This window comes from Leptosomus discolor, chromosome 4, assembly GCF_034619465.1.
Source record: "Leptosomus discolor isolate bLepDis1 chromosome 4, bLepDis1.hap2, whole genome shotgun sequence".
In the NCBI taxonomy this organism is placed as follows: domain Eukaryota; kingdom Metazoa; phylum Chordata; class Aves; order Leptosomiformes; family Leptosomidae; genus Leptosomus; species Leptosomus discolor.
This window is the reverse complement of record NC_141394.1, coordinates 69,363,831-69,384,917: the sequence shown is the minus strand read 5'-3', so window position 1 is coordinate 69,384,917 and position 21,087 is coordinate 69,363,831. Positions and strand designations below refer to the sequence as shown.

At 39.5% G+C, this 21,087-nt stretch overlaps 1 protein-coding gene across 2 annotated transcripts in view; it reads right to left on the bottom strand.

The window, feature by feature from the left end:
* STK32B (serine/threonine kinase 32B) overlaps positions 1–21,087 on the bottom strand; it is a 182,154-nt gene that overhangs the window by 128,500 nt on the left and 32,567 nt on the right. For both annotated transcript variants that reach the window (XM_086464114.1, XM_086464115.1), the window contains one exon: positions 13,922–14,073. In XM_086464114.1, coding sequence (XP_086320240.1) covers positions 13,922–14,073 — 152 coding nt within the window. The remainder of the gene's footprint in view (positions 1–13,921; positions 14,074–21,087) is intronic.

Sequence of the window (21,087 nt, the reverse complement as noted above, 5' to 3'; positions counted from 1 at the left end):
TTTCTTCTTCAGCATTGAACTGTGTCAAAGAGTCATAAAAGTAGTATTTTTTTCCCCAGTTACTCTGAGTGAATCATGTTGTGCTGTTCAGCTGCTCCAGGCTGCTGAGGTGGTTATTGGTCACAGAACTTCTCTGGCAAAATGCTTATCTTATAGCTTTTTACTTGGGATGTGAAGGAAGAGCTGTTCATTTCTCAATAGCACACGTGTGAGGTGGCCACCTCAGAGCTAGTCCCAAAGACACATTGCTCTCTGTGATTCTAGATGCTCACAATGTCATTTTCAATATTTCACTACTTTTTAAAAGCCTGGCTTATAAATCTTTCTGTATCTTTATATACTAATGAGTAGTGCCAGTTTTTCAATACAGCTAAAATTCTTGTTTCCACTTGAACAAATACTATAAAACCTTATGTTTCATTGGTATAATTCTGTAATTAGAAATGGAAAATGTTGCTATACCAGATTTCTCAGATCTAGTAGAAATACACAGATGTTCACATATGAACCCTGGATCATCCAGTAAAGCTGTTTCAAGAACTGAAAATTGTCCTACCTGTCATTTGTATAGAGCTGATTATACTGACTAGAAAGAAGCAATGCTTACACCTCCCTGAGGAAAGAAGAACTGTACTGTCAAAACCACAGATGTCACCATTTACTAAGTGATGGACATTAATAATAATAAGGATAATACTTGAAACTAGCATAACGCATTTTATCCATCTTGGGTGTTAATATCTTAACTTGGAATTATTTCTGTATATTTTCTAGTGCCTTATGAAGCATAACTCCTAAAATTCCTTTTAAATGCATATAGCTTAGAATATGCTGTTCCATTTTTATCATATAATTTATCATTTACCAAATTGTTTTCTTTATGAAGGAGTATTTTGGTTTTGAATATTATCTTTAAATAAAGGATATTTTCCTCAAGGGAGTATTTCAAGTGTTCTAGTTCAAGGTGAACAAAATATTTTGCTTATTTTTTAAAAATAATTGCAGTTTTCAGCTTCCAAGGCAAGAACAACAAGCACAGAGGTGTATAGCTCATCTCTTCTCTTCTTTGGGGAGACTTGAGCAACAAAACCTTACTTCCTCTTCTGCATTTTTTATTTTCAAATATCAGTAAAGGAAGTTCAGACCTTGAAGAATCTGACTTATGCACCAATATAGGTTACTTTTGCTGAATAGGTTAGATTTTGTGCGCACTGAAGGTGAAAACTACCTTCTCCTTTCATCCCACAGTTCACATCCCTCACCAGGCTCATTATCACAGAATCACAGATTCACAGAATGTTAGGGGTTGGAAGGGACCTTGAAAAATCGTCTAGTCCAACCCACCTGCCAGAGCAGGACCACCTAGAGCAGGTCACACAGGAACGCATCCAGGCAGGTTTTGAATGTCTCCAGAGAAGAAGACTCCACAACCTCTCTGGGCAGCCTGTTCCAGTGCTCTGTCACCCTCACAGTGAAAAAGTTTTCCCTTATGTTAATGTGGAACCTCCTGTGCTCCAGCTTGCACCCGTTGCCCCTTGTCCCTATCATTGGCCATCACCGAGAAGAGCCCAGCTCCATCCTCCTGACACTCGCCCTTTACGTGTTTATAAACATCGATGAGGTCACCCCTCAGTCTCCTCTTCTCCAAGCTAAAGAGACCCAGCTCCCTCAGCCTTCCATCCTTATTTTCTCTCATCCTCCTCCCAACCCATCTGTTGCTGAGCCTGTGAAAGCTATGGTCAAGAAGACTTTTGCTTTATTTTGGTTATTCGTTCGCCAACAAGACTCAATCCTAACACCTCAGCTCTTTGCAAGAAAAAATTTACACTCTGCACCTTGGATAAATTCTAGTTTAGGTAGTTAGAGAGAATTTGACAGGCAGAAGTCATTTTCCTCCTGGCCACAACTGTTTTGCAGATTAATTTAAATAGTCATCATAGCCTATGACCTTTCCTCAGTCAGGACGTAGTTTGTAAAGAGTACAACATTAGTAGAAAAGGAACGTTAAATCTTCCTTTATGTGGCGTGTATTTATGAAACATGAGAGTTAGTCTCTTCTAATGAGAACTTCACATTGCAAAACTGTCATTAATTTAGAAAGAGGATACCATTAATGATTTTCTGAAGTCTTAGTATCAGCTTCTCACTGCACTTTATAAGTACAATAAATACCATTTTAGTTCAATAAAATGAAATTAAGAGAACACTTATGCTGTAAAAATCTGTAGCTGACTTTTAAAATTATAAAAGCTTTGATAAATTTAATGAACCAAGGCAAAGGTTCCCCTAAGCAGGCAATATTAAAATTATAATGCTTTACAGAAATTCCTACTTTGGCTCAATCCCACTACTTGGCATTTTAAAACCACTTTATTTGATATAATTCTTACAATATAAAATTTAAATTCCTTTACACCCAGGATTTTTATCTTTATTTGTTTATTTACATCTCTTATACCTATACAGTCAGACTTTTGGCTTCTGTTCTGTCATTTTGGATATTGGCCATAAAAGTCCCCAAATTTTAATATTTGGCAACGTGAAAAATAGACTTGGCACTCTAGCAGAAGTAAAAAGGAAAGATCTGACTTGGAGAACTAACATCTTACCTGAAGCACACAGATATTACTTCAGTTATCATTATTTTGATATTATTTGCTAGTTCAATGGTGAGGTTTTTTGTTTTGTTTTTAGTATTGGTGCCCTGACTTTCACTTCAACCTGTTATAAAGAGAAAGGAACTCACTTATGTGTTTTATCTGGTTTGAACTACAATAATTATCACTAAAACCTCATATATATTCTAAAGTAGACTAGGAATAATTTCCAAGCCGTATTACACCATCAATAGTCTCCAAGAATAACTTTAACTTTTTTGGATTAGGTGTAGGTTTGTAGAATCTGTTCAGTACCGAAGTATTGCAGTAAAAGTGTCAAGAACTTTTTATTCTGTAACGATCACATACTTTGCATTCACTCTCTGGATGTCTATGGAGGATTTTAGAAGTGCATCCAAGACATTTTTGCAATCTGACACCTGTCCCACAGTTGTTGGGCTTTGTTAATGCAGTGCTGAGCTGCATCTTGTATAGTCTACCTTTAGCAGAGCTTTTAGTACAGGCTAATTGCAATCCCAGTTTCCACAGCATGGGTAAGAATCGATCCCACCTGCCTGAAAACAGTAGATTTGCAAGATGAACTCATTAATCTGTCACTGGTTATGAGAACCACTTTACCTGCAGGACCTTGGTTATCGGTCTAATTACACACTCCAGCTATCTTGTTTGGCATTCATAACCTTTAAAGCAGAGAATGGAAAAAAAAAAAAAAAAAAGGCAGAAAAAAAAAGCACAGCTTGCCTAAATTGGCAATTGAGGAGTCTGAAGAAACATCTAAGTGCTTTTCTTCTTTCTTTATCATCTCATTAGGCCAAGAGCACTGAAAACCTGTTCCCCTCCAAGCTCTCCTGAGAATAGCCCTGTCACAGCACTGGAGTTCTGTCCAAAAAGGAACAATACTCATCCCTGCCACAAATGTGCAGAGGATTATTGTGACTGTCTAAACCACAGACCTGAGACATGGCCAAGGCTAACCCCAAGCTCATGAGGATCTGCTTTGGATAGCAGCTGTCCCCCTGTGAAGGCAGAACAAGGCAACAGTCGCAAATTCATAAGAGGAACTTAACTGAAACTAAACGTTCTTAAAACTAAAGGGATTTTTTTTTCCCAGCAGTTTGGTATTTATCAGCATTTATGATAAAATTTCTCTTGCAGTGAATGCTTTGTGTGAGAAAAGTTTATTATGGGTCAGCAAATAAAGTCTCTGTCTCAGCAAGAATGATGCAGAAGACAGGCATCTAAGAAAGGTCCCAGGATGCCACAAGACACATATGAGATGAAATATCTATTGCAGCAGTTTTTAACACAAAAAAAAAAGATCAAAACTTAAACTATCAAAGGCCAATTCCTGCTTTTAAGAGGAACGTATTAAAGTTAAGTCAAAAGACATGTATATTTCAAGGTGACAGCAATTTCTCACAGGAAAAAATTAGTCACCAGTACAAAATTCAATATGGGCAGACTCGAGACAGCAATCCAATACAGGCAATTAGTATCTTAGAGTATTAAAATCAGCACAAAAATAAACAACTGTTGGATCACACATTCATCAGTAAGTGAAGATGTTACAGCTAACATTCTTTTAACACAAGCATCCAGAGGTTACCAACTGGCAATGTTGAGTCCAATGTAATTTCCACAGCCAGAAATAATATCCTGAATATTTACAACTTGAGATAAATCTTTCCTATATTCTTTTCTTCCAATTATCCTACACTTCCTGCTTTTCCTGCCCTTTTTTCCTTCCACATTACCTCTTCTAAGGCTCTAGAGAACAGACTTTTTTTTCAATCTTGTATATAAAAAGATTTGGAATCTTTACCTAGTCCAGATTTACATTAATGCAGTGATGAATTCATCTAGTTTTCTGAGGAAAGTAGTCACCCTTTGCTCCCTCTGTAGCAAAAAGAGTTCACTCATCTTAGCTCTGTGCAAGACACTAAATATATCCTTCTGCCTTGATTTACAACCTCTTGTTGCCTGGAAAGGAATCTTAAAGCCCATCAGATATCTAGAATGGCCCAGGATTACATGGCCTGGGGTTCATGACATCAGCTAAATTCACAAGAATAAGAAACTTATGTTGTATCCAATAAACTTGTCACAGGCTATTCTCTCCAGCATCAAGACCAAATGGCACAGAGAAGACTGTGCCTGAACTATTAAACTGTCAGCTTCAAAAACGGTGTGATGGCATGCAGGCTGCCTACTGGGAGCAATCTGGCTGTGCCAGGGAATTCTCTGGGATGGTACTCATGCCCCAGCCCACAGCTAGGCCAGGAGCAGGTCTAAAAATATTTAGCAGTATGGAAGATTTGGTTCGAGAGTCCAGGAAGAATAACCAGTTTTAAATTACTAACAGAGACATAGCCAAAGAGGGCAACATCATAGTCTTCCCATAAACCAGACCTAGAGCAGCTGGTTATAACCAAAGAGAGCTAAGAGCATTGAGTACCTTCATTACTCTCCAGGAAAACTGAGCATTCGTTAGGATCAGTTGATTCATGAGCTTTTAGGGATTCGCCATGTACTATTAAGATAGACATCATTACAGCTTGACTTTCCTTTTCAGCAGGACTCCTTACTGCTGAAAAGACGGGCTGGTTGCAAACATCCTAACAGGAAACACCACAAAAGCCCCCTGCTCCTTTCCTAAAATACTGTGTAATTTTTCTGTTAGATCATGGACTTTACTCAGGCTTTAGTACAGAGTCTCATGAAGCTCAGAAAGCTGGTCATATTAGATGTCAGAAAAGAAATTTTCCATCCTCTGTAAAATATTTTCACTCCACATTAGGTCTACTATGTCAAGGCAATTTACACAGCCACAACACCACAGCCACTAATTAAACTCACTTAAGGCTGACCTAAACGACATCCTTGTGGTGCTTGGGGTCTGGGATATGTAACTGATGCTCGTTGATTGGCTATTTTCAGCTCCACCCATCAGCAAAACACTTGGTCAGGTGTTCTTGCTTCCCTACATTCGTAGGTTTATGTATTTCTGATGTCAGTCGGAGGAGCAGAGCCGTGTTATGGGGCAGTCCAAGGTGGTGTTTCTCCCAGCCTATTCTAGAAAGGGTACTTTCAGAAGGAAGTGATAATTTCCAGTTATGCATATGTTCATGTCTGTACATTAAACAACCCATCCAACACTTGAGACTGAACAAGTATTTTCTTCTCTCCAGCATTCTTTTGTTTTCTTTTTTACCTCCCCTTTCTTTTGAAGACAGGTTGTGGTATTAGGTGACTTCAGAAATGCATAAACATTTTTGCTGCAATGTGTGTTCTTCACTTGTTCCAGTTTTCACTGGATTTGAAACATAGTCTTACTCTAGTTGGTAGCAGTAATGTACTTTTGTAGACCTGTCTTATGAAATACATACAGTTTCCATAGATTGGTGAGTAGAAAGAGAAATACCCCAACATATAGACACTCTGAGAATGCAGCTAACACTTCTTTACGGCTTGTTAAATATAGCAAACATATTGTTCTGTCTGTACTAGGAAAATGACCTATAAGCTGAAAAAAGTAAATCTTCATCCTTCTCCCTGTGCTGCCTTTGAAATTGTTCTGAAAATTTAAAAAGGATATAACAGCTTTAAGCAAGGCTATTAAAAATAAGATCATGTCAATATTTCAAAAGTTTTTGAGGAAAGGTACAAAAATTTTTCAGATTTTTTTTTGTTCTACATCAGCAGACAAACCATTTTGATTTTTTTGCAAAACAATTCTGTCTTTCGTGGTAAGCTGTATTAAGCATACATGTGGATCTACTCATGTTTGAAGACAAGTCATGTAATGACAAGTCTAGCCAAATTGGTACATAGGAAGTAACCTGGCTCTTAGCTCAGTCCTAATGCATGTTGTGAGAAAGATATTTAAAATACAGATCCTTTCAGGAACACTACTCGTCTTGCCCAGGGGACACCCAGATATTTGGGGAAGGATACACAGAGATTAAATGCTGGATCCTAGAGGGTCATGTTGTAGTCTCACGGTGGGACTATGTTAGGAGCTGACATTTCTACAGCTCATTCGTCTGTGCTTGAAATACACAATATACAAAAGGCCCGATAAAAAAACAGGACTGCTTTTCATTTTAAAAAGGAATCTCTATTATCAGAAATGCCTCTAACGGTGATAAAACTGGCTACAAGGCTCACATATCTTTAAGCATTTATTCAATTTCATTTCTAAAACGGAGTTCATAAATCAACCCCAAGACTGTCCTGAAAAAAGCTGTTATCCTCTAAGCCATTATGAGCATTTACGGAAGAATGATTCTTTTCTGTGTCAGATGTTATGAAAGACAGTTCATACTTCAAATAATATGATTTATAAGTTGAGATTGTGAGGCTAAATTTAATAAAGCTCAGAGAAGATGCATGAGCCTCAAAAAGCTTTTTAATGTAGCTTTTTTGGAGTTGAGATGCTGCCCTTGTTTTATATTAGCTGTTCTGTATTCTTGTGTATGCTGGGGTTACTGATGGATGCCAGCAGAATTACCCGCTATAGAAAGTTTACCCTCTTTCCTCTTCTTTTTCTCTCCACAAGAATTTAACTGATGACAGATTGCTTCCCCATATCTCATTACTTCTTTGTGCAGTTATCCTGTATAACTAAAGGGCTTTCCAGTCTTCATGTTTGTTTCTTGAGTTGCCAACTTTTCTCTTTGATAATGTAATTCCTCAAAGAAAGATTACTGTGCTTGGTTAGTATTCCTTTTGGTTCAAGGAACTGTTGGGAGATTTACCACTATATTAGTTTATTCTGTATCTTGAAGGTCTGGATGATTATGGTTCAAAAGTCAGCAGTTCTGGTCAGGGACAGTCTCACAGACTCATGAAAAGGTTATCATAAGTAGATTTTCCTCCAAATATGCTTTTTAATATGGATTTGGGATTTGACTTTTTGAATTAAAAAAATAAAATTTCATTTCAATTCATCCAAAAGCAAAAAAAAAATTTTGATGACACTGAAGTTCTTACAGAAAATGATACTTTGAAAAAAATGCAAGTATTTTGATAACAAAATTCCCTAATTTTATCATGTATATCCCTTCCAGACTAAAGAACAGCAGATCAGATCCAGGCTACCTACCTAATCTTAAGTCTTGCTTCTTACAACTGGAGATGAGGGGAGGGAGGAATCAAGGAGAAGGGACAGTGCAACCAAAATAATACCTAATTTCCCTTTCAAATCAGTGGAGAAATGTAGGTTTTTCTGAAGACTTTTGAAGTGTCATCCAGACTCGTCCAGCTGGCTAATTACTTTCCATTGTTTGCAAGGGGCAAATATAATAGATTCATTTATATAAAAAAAGCTGTAGCAGTAACATCACATTTTACATAGCAAACAAATAGTCAGCTCATCTGGGAACCAGGAGTCGTGAGCTCTAGGCTCCCCTTAGTGTCAGCAGCCAGATCCCAAATTTTTCACAGACTACATGACTGTTTAACAACGAGCCTACAAAGTGTTTTGTGTGAACGCACTTTACTACAGTTTCTCATCCAAAGTTAGTTTTCAGATTTTATCCAACGACAATCTAATGCAAAAGGCACCATTTTGGAAAAGCTATTCACGGCTAGTCATCTTAGTCTGAGTCCTGCCTGTAACTGGCTTTGTCTAGGAGGGTTAGTGGAGTTTTAGTCAAGCGAACAGAGTGTCAGTGCCTGTCTACTGACGTGGGCACTGCAACAGAGCTGTTAATGGTGAATTGGTACTTACCTTCTCAGAAAGATTACTTCTTGGGAAATCAAAGTTAGATACCGTGGAAGTAGGAAGATGCCAATTAAATTTAGTAGGCTGACAAGATTTCTGAGTTTTAGTCACTAAAATCTTACCTTAGGCAGGATTTGTGAAAATTGATAGAAAGACAGACTAGTCCAAAACTGCCTGATCAAAAAAAACTCAACATAAAAAACCCAGTGTAAGAAAGACATAGACCTGCTCGAGCAGGTCCAGAGGAGGGCCATGAAGATGAAGAAGGGGCTGGAGCACCTCCCCTGTGAGGACAGGCTGAGAGAGTTGGAGTTGTTCAGCCTGGAGAAGAGAAGGCTCCGGGGAGACCTTATAGCGGCCTTCCAGTACTGAAAGGGGGCCACAGAAAAGGTGAGGAGGGACTCTTGATCAGGGAGTGTAGTGACAGGATGAGGGGTAATGGATTCAAACTGGAAGAGGGGAGATTTAGATTAGATATTAGGACGAAATTCTTTATTGTGAGGATGGTGAGACACTGGCACAGGTTGCCCAGAGCAGCTGTGGCTGCCCCCTCCCTGGCAGTGTTCAAGGCCAGGCTAGATGGGGCTTTGAGCAACCTGGTCTAGTGGAAGGTGCCCCTGTCCATGGCAGGGGGTTGGAACTAGATGATCTTTAAGGTCCCTTCAAGCCCAAACCATTCTGGGATTCCATGATTTACATGAGAAGCAGTTGTGTTATTGCCCATACACCATGACATAACTATTCCTTGTTAAATTAATATTCCAGTTTGTGAAACAAGATAAAGTTAATAGCTCCTGTTACAGCCTATTTGTACATTTACAAGGCAATTAACAAAATGAACAGGAAAAGCTCTAATCTAAAAAATGAAACCCAAATCTACCTGCAATTACTATAGAAGAAATGCAGCTTCAACTGTTTCCTTCCATTAGTATGCCAAGAATTGACTCATAAGAGGAAATCTCATGGATTTCTGCTAATCATCTAATATAAGTTATAGCTACAATGTAAATGTATTTGATGCAAAGTATTATTGCATCTAAACAGCAAGTAAAAATACATTAAACAGGCTGCTAATTCACCAACAATTGATGAAAATGTTATTTTAGGAGATTATTGCTGGGAACACATAAAATATGTTTAAGGAATATTCTGTTTGTACTTGCAGTGTTCCTTTTTTCATGGTAGTAAATAAACAATTAAAATGCAGTTCAATTATTAAATAAATAAAATATAATTAATAAATTTAAGAGCTTTATACGACTTAGTGTTAATAGAACAGGTGTGATTATTATTCATGGGTCACTTGTGATTTTTTTGTTTTGTCCTTGTTGTAGCTCAGTAACAGAAGTCATTGTCTGAAGACAATGTGTAGACCATCTTGAAATTCAAACAGAAGTTGAGATAGAGCATTCAGAGGTCTGAAACATGCTACTGCAGTCTGCAATTGTAGACACTCCAGAAATACATCAGACGTTATTTTAAATTCATTTAGGATTGTGCAAGGCTAATTACGGAAACATATTATGAGCCTGGTACAAAGAATGAATTATTTGTGGTAGGCTAGATTAATTTTGGGGACGCTTGGGTTCAAGACTTTCCTTTGCCGTGGTAGCCCACAGTGAAATGTAGGTTCTCCAGTAGTTCAGTAGCTCGCTCTGAAGTCAGGGCTTTGAATCATTAGACATTTGAATGTATAATGTTTCAAGTGAGCATTTCAGGTGAAAATATTAAGTGTCAATTAAATTATTTTTAGAAAATTTTCTACAGTTCTAATTGTGTATGTCCAAGTCCCTGAATCTCAGTAGAGTCTCATATATCCAGGGTTTGACTACACAGTTGCCTGCCTTCAACAGGAAGGATGGAGGTCCCTAGAGTAGGATCCTCTACTCTCGTTTAGCCACTCTGGTTATCGTAATAAATGAAATATGCTGGGAAGCATTTCCAAGCACTCAGGCCAGCTGGCAAGGAGCAGCTCATGCTTCTGCTAAGAAGCACTTGTTACTGAAGGGTGCTGGCCACAACACATTGATCCATGGGACACTGTGGCTCCAGAACTATCCCAGGAGCTCTTTGGTAAGGAGTCGGCTCACACAGGACAAACACGTGTCAATGGCCAGTCCAGCTACATCAGGCAGCACCTGGGAATGTCGCTGCATGTGGTTTCACATACTAACCTAGCTGTACCTTCACATGTTCATGTTTTGGCCCTAAGAAGAACCAAAGTATGTGGTCTACATAGGCATTTCAGGCTGCGAAGTACTGAGATGCTAAGGCAGCAGGGACTGAAAGGTTGCACAAGCAAATTGCGTATCTTTGCAGGACTACCCTTGAATGTGGGCTCTGATTTCAGATTTGGATGTAAGTGTTCAGACTCTTCCATGTTCTTCTGTCTCATACTATAGACCTGAAAATTAACCTTGGTGACAAGGATAAAGGACCGTTGGCTGCTGAGCTGGATCACAAGCTTTAATGCAAGTGATAAATTTCAGGGCCCATCCATGGGAGGTGATCTGTCATTTATTAAATGATCTGATGGGCGGTCAGGCCCCCTCTGTGCCTTCCCTTCAAAGAAAAATCTTGTCATTGTGCCTAATTAGCATCCTAGATAGAGTGGTCAACTATAGTCATTGCTAGAGACATTGAATATTGAACATTGGTAGGGCACTGGAGCATAGAATCATAGAATTGTAGAATCATTAGGTGGGAAGAGACCTCTAAGATCATCAAGTCCAACCGTCAACACAAGGTTCAACAACGCCAATTGCAAGGTCATGCACCTGGGCCGAGGTAATCCTCATAATCAACACAAGCTGGGGGATGATGTGATAGAGAGCAGCCCTGCAGACAAGGACTTGGGGGTGCTGGTAGATGAAAAACTCAATACGAGCCAACAATGTGTGCTTGCAGCCCAGAAGGCCAATCGCATCCTGGGCTGTATCGAGAGAAGCGTCGCCGGCAGATCAAGAGAGGTGATTCTTCCCCTCTACTCTGCTCTGCTGAGACCCCACTTGGAGTACTGCGTCCAGCTCTGGAGCCGTCAATACAAGAAGGACCGGACCTGTTGGAGCAGGTCCAGAGGAGGGCCACAAAAATGATCAGGGGGCTGGAGAACCTCCCCTATGAGGACAGGCTGAGAGAGTTGGGGTTGTTCAGCCTGGAGAGCAGAAGACTCCAGGGAGACCTTATAGCAGCCTTCCAATACGTGAAGGGGGCCTACAGGAAAGCTGGGGAGGGATTGTTTACAAAAGCATGTAGAGATAGGACAAGGGGCAATGGTTTTATACTAGAAATGGGTAGATTTAGATTGGGTATTAGGAAGAAGTTCTTTACCATAAGTGTGGTAAAGCACTGGAACAGGTTGCCCAGAGAGGTGGTGGAGGCCCCATCCCTGGAGACATTCAAGATCAGGCTTGATGGGGCTCTGGGCAACCTTATCCACCTAAAGATGTCCCTGCTCACTGCAGGGGGGGTGGACTAGACAACGTCTGGGAGTCCCTTCCAGCCCAATGCATTCTGATTCTATGATTCTCTGTCTGCTATACCATGTCTAGCAGTGCTACATCAACAGGTTTTTTGAACACCTTCAGGGATGGTGACCCCACCACCTCCCTGGGCAGCCTGTTCCAATGTTTGACCACTCTTTCAGTAGAGAAATTTTTCCTAATGTCCAAACTAAACCTCCCCTGGCACAACTTGAGTACATTTCCTCTTGTCCTATCGTTAGTTACTTGGGAGAAGAGACCTACCCCCACCTCACTACAACTTCCTTTCAGGTAGTTGTGGAGAGCAATAAGGTCTCCCCTCAGCCTCCTCTTCTCCAGACTAAACAACCCTACTTCCCTCAGGCACTCGTTGTAAGACCTGTTCTCCAAGCCCCTCATCAGCTTTGTTGCCATTCTCTGAGCAGCACCTCAATGTCTTTACTGTAATGAGGGGCCCAAAGCATCTTGAATAGTGTTAGGGGCCCAAAGCATCTTGAATAGTGTTCTTTTTGCCTCAAATATTTTGTTAATTCTAGAGTACCGAATTTCTCTTTCATTTTCTACCTTTCTCAAATACACATATAGTAGAACATTTGAGTCCTGAGACCTTGTGACAGTATCTCAGAAGCATGAGAAGAATAAATTAATTATTTACAATAAAAATTAACATCACACCCAAGACATTTTAAGGTACTGCTTATTTCAGGTTTAATCCTTGGCCACTCTGGTGGAAAAAAAAAAAAAATGAGTAAGAATATTTATTAGCTGATTATAATTCAGTAATTGGAATCTAGCATACTTTTTGTTTCACAATAAATATTTGATATTTAGTCCTTCAGCACTATTATATTTACTGAAGTATCTTGTAGATCACGTTAACCTATGACTGTTGTTTCACAGTCTAGTTACACAGTAGAAATCTTTGCCAACATTTGATAAAGAACAAAAGTTTTGTGAGTTCAAAAGAGATTAGATGGAACCATGAAAGAAGAATCTACAGTCTCTTAAGTACAGAGATACAACACCTTTGGGGAAGAAATCCCCAGAGTATAGGTTGCTGGAACCAAAGTTTTGTATTACAGTCATAATGTTTATATACTTTTCTTTAAGCCTGCAATAGGTTATTGGGTTAGCTCGAGTATGATCATTTGTGTCAAGTGTAGAGCACCTGAGACATATAAATATATGTGATTAGGTCCTTTTTGAATGAATTTTGGGATCAAATGCTTTGCTGGTATCAGTGACTACAATTATACTAAATCTGTGTTCATGCAAGCCAGAACATAATTTGGCTTTTAATTCATGAAAGGTGCTAAGATAGCAACAAGAAATTTTTCACATGTACAGGTCAAGAGTGAGCTAAAGGATGGGCAAAAGACTGTAGTTAGGCATTGACCTCTAGTAAGACAGCTAAAACGCACAAAACAGAAGTTCTGTTTGCACTGTGACTGAATCCAATCAAGTCCTTCATGAACAATTTTCATATCCTAATGGTTTATGTTACCTTTTTTTTTTTTTTAATGATATAGGTCATTTTTAGCTAAGAGAGGAAAAGCCTGCATCCCATTACCACTGTTACTACATAAAAGCCAGCAAATAATTGAAGTTGGTACCGTAGTTGAAGCTAGTCATTACTTGACTGACATTTTCTCACACTCCTCTGTGACTGGGGCATTCAGTGACTAGCACAGGGAAGACAGGAGAAATTCCAGATGACGAAAAGATGCTTTTCTGTTGTTCCATGTCAGCCATTCTTTGAGAGTTATAGAATTTTGAGTTTTCTCTAAATCAACTAAAAAATATTTTAGTTAAATAGTCAGGTTTGATATTCTACCGCCTTATAACAGGTAGTGTCAAAAAGAAATTATGAAACTGGACAGAACAACACATTTTCACACAGTGCTGTAACAATCTGGAGAGAAACCAAGTTAGAAAATGTGAATGTGATGTTTAAATATTCCAATGCAAAAGGGTACCCCTCTGCAAAACCTAAATACCTTAAAAAAAAAGGTCACCAAAAACTTCCATAGCCTGAACTGGTTCAGCAAAAAGGAGAAAATAAGAGATTCTTGACAGAATTTTAAATGCTTGCTTACCATAGATTGACTAGGAATGGATGTTCCAGGCCTTGCATTATCTGTAGCTCCCGAAAAACATTTCGAACTTCATCTCTCTCAATGCACTTCTGTTTATTCATATATTTCATGGCATACATTTTCTTGGTGTCTCTCTTCTGTACAATGCACACCTAATTAACAGCAAAGTAGAAGAAAAAGTTTGACACCTACAGAAAGGAAACTCAGTTGTGACTTTGAAAAAAATCGAGACTTTTATGATATTTCAGTCATCCAGATCTGGATACTACAACCGAGTAACAGCTTCAGATAGTCCACATCACAGCTATGCAGGATTTTTTGTAATAGAGTGCAATTAGTAAATTAACAAAAGTGCATCCCACCCCTGCATAAGAAGTGGGGACCCGAGAAAAGTGGTATAACTTTCAGAAGTTACAGGGTAAAGCTGGAAGGAATACACTACATTTGCTCAAATCACAGGCTATTTCATTAGTCACAGAAATCACTGCTTCCTGCCTAGGAAAATGCACAATCATTGACCTCATTCCCACAAGTCAATACACACATCTTGATTACTGCATCATAGCCTACATTCACAAGGCCCAATATTTCATCTAAATATCAGAATTATGCTCCCTTAATTATTGTTGAAAAAAAAAAAAGTTCATACAGAGATTCATCATAATATTTTTGAAGTCACAAGAGACCATTACAATGACATAGTCTCTGGCAATAAATTCATTTGCTTTAAATTTGTTTTCTTTTTTTGACAAAAGTCAAATAATTTTGTAAATGCAAGAAGAAAATCTTAGTCAAGAAAAATCCCATGTAAGGATTGGATTGGTTTTTGTCATGATAGTTTAATGTGTGAAAGGAGCTGGAGAGTGTCACCAGCACCACATCCAAGAACCATCATTTTAAATATGATTTCTAGCAACACAGAGATATAAGATTGTTCTGTGTCTCATCCCCAAAGCTGGTGTAAATCTCATCTTCATAACAGCCCTACATACACACATAGAGCAAAACCTTATCTTCATCAAAATTTTGCTTTGAAGGGTTTTTCCTGTTAATTGATTAGGACTCTTTTAAGTGACACTCCTGGTCTGTCTTCACAGCCAAGCTAATATTAGTTGAAAATAATATTTTGGTGCGACATTTATATTACTGGTACAGCCATAGGCTCCAATCAGAATTTTTCATCATCTGCGTGTATACAGACTAAGTACTGGAAGCATCTGGTTTAGATATCACAATTCTGTAGTGTATAAATTCAAGCATATTCTGGATTCACTTGGTGTGGGCATTATTATTTTATATGTATATTCACGTACATACACACTCCTTACTATACACACATAAAATTATAGTATACACACACAGTATACACACACAAAATTAGCGCTCAGAGACCAGATTACAACATGATGCAAATAAAAAATAAATCCTTTGCTTTTGAATTGTATTTTAAGGAATTTGCATGCTCAGAATTCAGAAATGATCTACAGAAACTAAGACAACTTCCCACAGATGAAACCTCTGACTTTAACAATCATAGAATCATAGAATCATTTTTGTTGGAAAAGACTTTTAAAATCATCAGGTGCAACCATTACCCTAACACTTCCAAGCCCACCACTAAACCATGTCCCTAAGCACCACATCTATAAGTCTTTTGAACACCTTCAGGGATGGTGACCCCACCACCTCCCTGGGCAGCCTGTTCCAATGTTTGACCACTCTTTCAGTAGAGAAATTTTTCCTAATGTCCAAACTAAACCTCCCCTGGCACAACTTGAGTACATTTCCTCTTGTCCTATTGTTAGTTACTTGGGAGAAGAGACCTACCCTCACCTCACTACAACCTCCTTTCAGGCAGTTGTGGAGAGCAATAAGGTCTCCTCTCAGCCTCCTCTTCACTAGGCTAAACAATCCCAGTTCCCCCAGCCGCTCCTCATAAGACATGTTTTCCAGACCCTTCACCAGCTTCATTGCCCTTCTCTGGACCCTCTCCTGGACCTCAAAGTCTTTCCTATACTGTGATGCCCAAAACTGCACACAGTATTTGAGGTGCAGCCTCACCAGTGCCCAGTACAGGGACACAATCACCTCCTTACTCCTACTGGCCACATTATTTCTGATACAGGCCAGGATGCTGTTAGCCTTCTTGGCCACCTGGGCACACTGCTGGCTCATGTTCAGCCGGCTGTTGGCCAACACCCCAAGGTCCTTTTCCACTGGACAGCTTTCCAGCCACTCATCACCAAGCCTGTAGCGCTACATGGGGTTGTTGTGACCCAAGTGCAGGACCCGGCACTTGGCCTTGTTAAACCTCATACAATTGACCTCAGCCCATCAATCCAGCCTGTCCAGATCCCTCCGCAGAGCCTCCCTACCCTTGAGCAGATCAACACTCCCACCCAATTTAGTGTCATTTGCAAACTTACTGAGGGAGCGCTCAATCCCCTCATCCAGATCATCAATAAAGATATTAAACAAGACCAGTCCCAATACTGAGGTGTTAAAAAAAAAAACGTGTTGATGTTGCACTTGTAGACATGGTTTAATGGGCATGGTGGTATTAGGTCAATGGTTGGACTTGATCTTACAGGTCTATTCCAACATGATGACTCTATGATATAAGGAGATGTTCTGATAATCAAGTCAAACATGGATGTCAATTTTTTTCTTGACCCCACCAATGTTGGGGTGAGATCAATGGTGAGCACTGAAGTTTTGTTTTATTTTCCTCCTTGAGCTGTTATGGAAAGTCTGAATGTTGGTAGTGCCCTCAAGGCAGCTAAAGGTTCACACTTACATAGAAAGAACCCAAGCTGTGGAAAGAACCCAGGCTGTGAAACAATGGGGAACTGGTGTTGTCCTTTTGGAGGAAGAAGAAGAGGTAGCAGCAGGTGGGGTTGAACTGAAATGGAGGGATGGAAATGAATTGTCAAGCTTCCACAGGTTCTTCAAGAGTATGTATTGCAGGGGTAATTCCTGACATCCTGTCTGAGATTGCGTGGACACTCCAAATTAATGAATCACATTACAAAGCACAACTTTTATGAATTTTGGCTCAGAGCCCAAGTCCAGAAGTTCATTCACTTACATGAATTTGCAGCATGATTTTCACATAAAACTTGGCCAAAACTGAGGTGTTTGCAGTAGTCTCCTATTCCATTATCTAAAAAGCCTTGCTGTTGAACCATTGACTGGTGAGACTACTGACAGAATGGGGTTTTACTCCGCTGAGAGTTACAGGTTTGACCAGTCTGGCAAACTAGGGTCATATACAGCACCTAAATCTGTAATGTAGACAGGTTTTGAAATACTACTGTGACTCCAGAAGGCACTCGGTTCTCTTACCTGCCAGTAGAAACAAGGGTGTTCAGCACAGCTGAAACAGACCTTCTGTTGTTAGTAGTAGCTTGCCTACCGTACAGCTTTAAAGCAGAACGATAGCAAACATTTTCTAGTAATGTGTACCTATGCACATCTTTTAACATGGTTTCAAAATCAATAGGATTGTAATAAGTATACTAAAGCTGCTTCCTACTGAAAATCAGGAAACACAAGCTGCATCCACATTGATGTTATTGTGAAAAACTCCTGACATTGTTGTCACAGTGCTGAATCAGAGATCCTCCCTGGCATTTATGCCTGCTGGCTCTTATTCTGATGTTCGATGGGCTGAAACTTTTCCACAACTGCAGGAAAGAAAGGAAAAGCCCTCGAGCTCTCCTCACATGTGCATTCTTAACGGGAAATGTTTAAATTGTCTTTTTGTTTATGGTTTAAATTCTTTCTAAAGGAGTTATTTTAAAATAGGAATAAACAGGTGCTCTGGCACCTCAGCAAATTCTGTGATGACTCATTGTGGAAGTCTGTGCAGAATTGCCTTATTTACACATATCAGTATGGAAGCCTGTCACGCTCACATTACTAAAACATCCTCTTTCAATTTTCCTGTGAATAACATTTACCAGTGCTCTGCTCAAACTGCTATCACTGCTTCAGCAGTCTCTGTAGCTGATGCTTCAAACCAAATATAAGTGTAACGAACTCAACGCCTATCCAGCTTCCTAGTGAGCAGATTGGAACAGATACATTCATCTCCACCTAAGGTATGGATCTAAATAGGTCCAGGGGACCATCTCTAGAGGGATGGTTTCTCTTCTAAAGTCCCTCTAAAGAGACTGTACATGAATAGCTTGAATGTAGGCATCTGTGTTGTACATGATTAAAGGTAGACATTAACTTTCTTTGGAGTTATATGGTGCTTGTTTTTAAAAGACTCTTGTGAAAATATCCCCTCCCTTTCTAAAAGGGGTTTTCTACATGTCATAGCTGTTATCACAGAGTTCTATGTTTTTGATATCTGGGAGAAGGTAACAATGAATTGTTTTCAAAACTATCAGATTAAAAGTAATTTGACCAGAGCGTGACTTGGAGAAACTTTCTCTCAGAATCAGGGGAAGAAAACCAATAGATTATGACTGCCAGGCTAAACTTCCTTTTTCAACAGCAGCATAATCTATGATCTACTTCTAAGCTACCTTCTTGGATTTCCTCTGATCTCACAGGCAAAAAAATAGAGCTCTTATAGATCAAGTTTGATCTGCAGATTAGTAGGTCACACAGACACTAAGACGGCTATGGGTGACAAAGTGCCCTATGGGCTATTGCAGAGCTAGGTAAGAGAAGTGAGAGTTATGCTGAATAAAACTGGGGCAGAATTTGCTAATGGTTTGCTGCAGAAAGCTGCATAATGCTGTGTTGGCTGAGCAGTCATAGGTAGCTTCAGAGAAGCTCTTTCCAGAGCAAAATATGGGGGTGGCTGAAAAGTTTGACTTGCTACAAAACACAGATTTCTCCTGTTTCCCACTAACTTCAGAAGACTTCCAGCTGCTACGTGCTTGGTTCAGAGAGAACAGCAGGGAGCGGGAGTGGGAGTCTCAATAAAGCCATTTGATCAGAGTTTGGTACATGAGTACTTAGACTTCTAAACTACCTCATGATATGGTTTCATAACAGGTCATAAAAAAGGAGAGATGCAAAATTGCAGTCAGAGAAAGCTCCTCTGTGCAAGGTTACTGTTAGGTGGAGAGCTGGAAGCTGGGCTGCACATCTCAGCCATGCTCCTGTATCATAAACTTATGCATTAAGTATGTCAGGTCAGTAAATTAGATGGGGCACCTGTAGCTACCATGAGTAATTACAGCCCACCAGAGGGGCTGTGGCACTTCATGGGCGGAAGACACTCACCTAGATGTAGGAGACTACAAGACAGAAATCAGCTGTATGTTTCACAGTCAGTATGGGAATTGAGAAATCTGCTATGAAGCATGTGCCTGAATTACTGCTACCTTGACTGTTCTTACCCACGTATTCTGAAAAACTACTACAAACTGAGTTGGAAAGATTTACACAAAGAGGCTGGAGAATGGATGTCATGAGTTTGGCTTTATACTGCCAGGGAATTTCCTTGAAATAGGGGGATTCATTCCCAGATTCCCCTGAGCAAACCACGACAGCTGGAGCAGAGACCAAACATCTGCTTAGTATCCTTCCACATTAATTCAAGCTGAAAAACTAGGTGGTTATACTGTCAAACAATATTAATATTCTGCAATTATGCATTATGTTGCTTTCAGGATAGCAGCATATTTTTTCTGAAATACTTCGCATATTATTTTGTAAAGTACCTTCGATCAGCGCAGACATGATTCTGGGCTCCCATCTGTTTTACACCAGTATAATTTCAATTACTTCAGCAGAGGAAGTCACTGTTTTATACAACCAAGTTAATCAGAACTAAGTCCTGTGTCTCAGCATCATAGACAAATAGAAGAAAGACTTTGTATATTGAAATCATAATTTGAACTTAATTTAAGGAGGTCAGATTGTTGGATACACCTGCTCCCAAGGAACAGAGAACTTGAAGAAAATTTGTACTAAGATATCCCTGAAAACTAGTTGTTTCATGTGAATACAAATTATTTTGTGGCTGTAAGCCTGCAGTTCTATGGTTACTGTTGCAGTAAAGAGCAATGAAAATTCTTGTATTTCACTCCTAGTCAGTTTTGTGCTTACTGGTTGATCTTCAAATATTTTTTTTTTTTTTTTGTAATATTTTGTTTGATAAGAATGATGGTTCTACATATAACCAAATGGAAAAATTTAGCCAGATTAAACATGGGAGAGCACTCTTAAGTGGCAGAAACAAATAACTGCCTAGACCAGTGTTCAACATTTTTGGTTTTAATATTTTAAATTATCTACTTCTGCATTGACTTAGAAGGCAAATATTTCCTGTATGAATAAAACGTGTTTGGACAAAAATTCTGACCTGGTCCACTTCAAATGTATTTGGAAATACTAATAGCTGGAACACGCCAAGCATAACTAGCCTAAAGGTCTTCTGGAAAAAGAAAAAAAAAAAAAACAAACCCAAACCAAAACCCATTAAATGTTTCCTGTTACATATGAGGACACCATAGCATAAACAAAGAGCTACCTTCATCTACCTAGCAAAGCAAGGTCACTGAAACCAGCAAGGCTACTTTTAGAGGACTGTCACATACCTCCCTTGAGTACCACTGTACACCCCTGCAGCAGCTTACAGGGGTGCGTACCAATGGATACAGATACATACACTGGGTACGTATATATGTGCTGGGGGGGCGGGACAAGTATTCAGTGCGTGGCCACACACCATTCTGCCATAGCTTGCATGTCACTTGGCTTGAACAAAAGAACTACTGACTTACACAGCTGTAGCTGCAATGGTCCTATACAGGCTTAGACCTCAACTTCTTCATCTGTCCCTTACCAGGGTGCACCCTGAGCTCTGAAAGGATGCCTTTCCAAGCAGAGAGACATGAGCCTGGTTGTTTCTAGAAACAAGAGCATGCTCCTTGTTTCTCTTCTCTTCATACCCATTTACTCACAACTGCTATGATGTATCTTCAATTTTTCTGGGGAAGATACTACAGTGCATACAAGACTGCACCTGCTTTTAGCATGTCCCTAAGAAACAGCATGTACTGCGGCAGCAGCTTAAAACAGGTGCCCACTTCTCAGGAAAGACAAGCTTTTGAAATACAAAGCATTTGATACCAAATGACCTAGGAATCCCTGTAAAAGCAAATGTTGCTACTGTGAATTGAAAATGGCAAAGGAAAAAG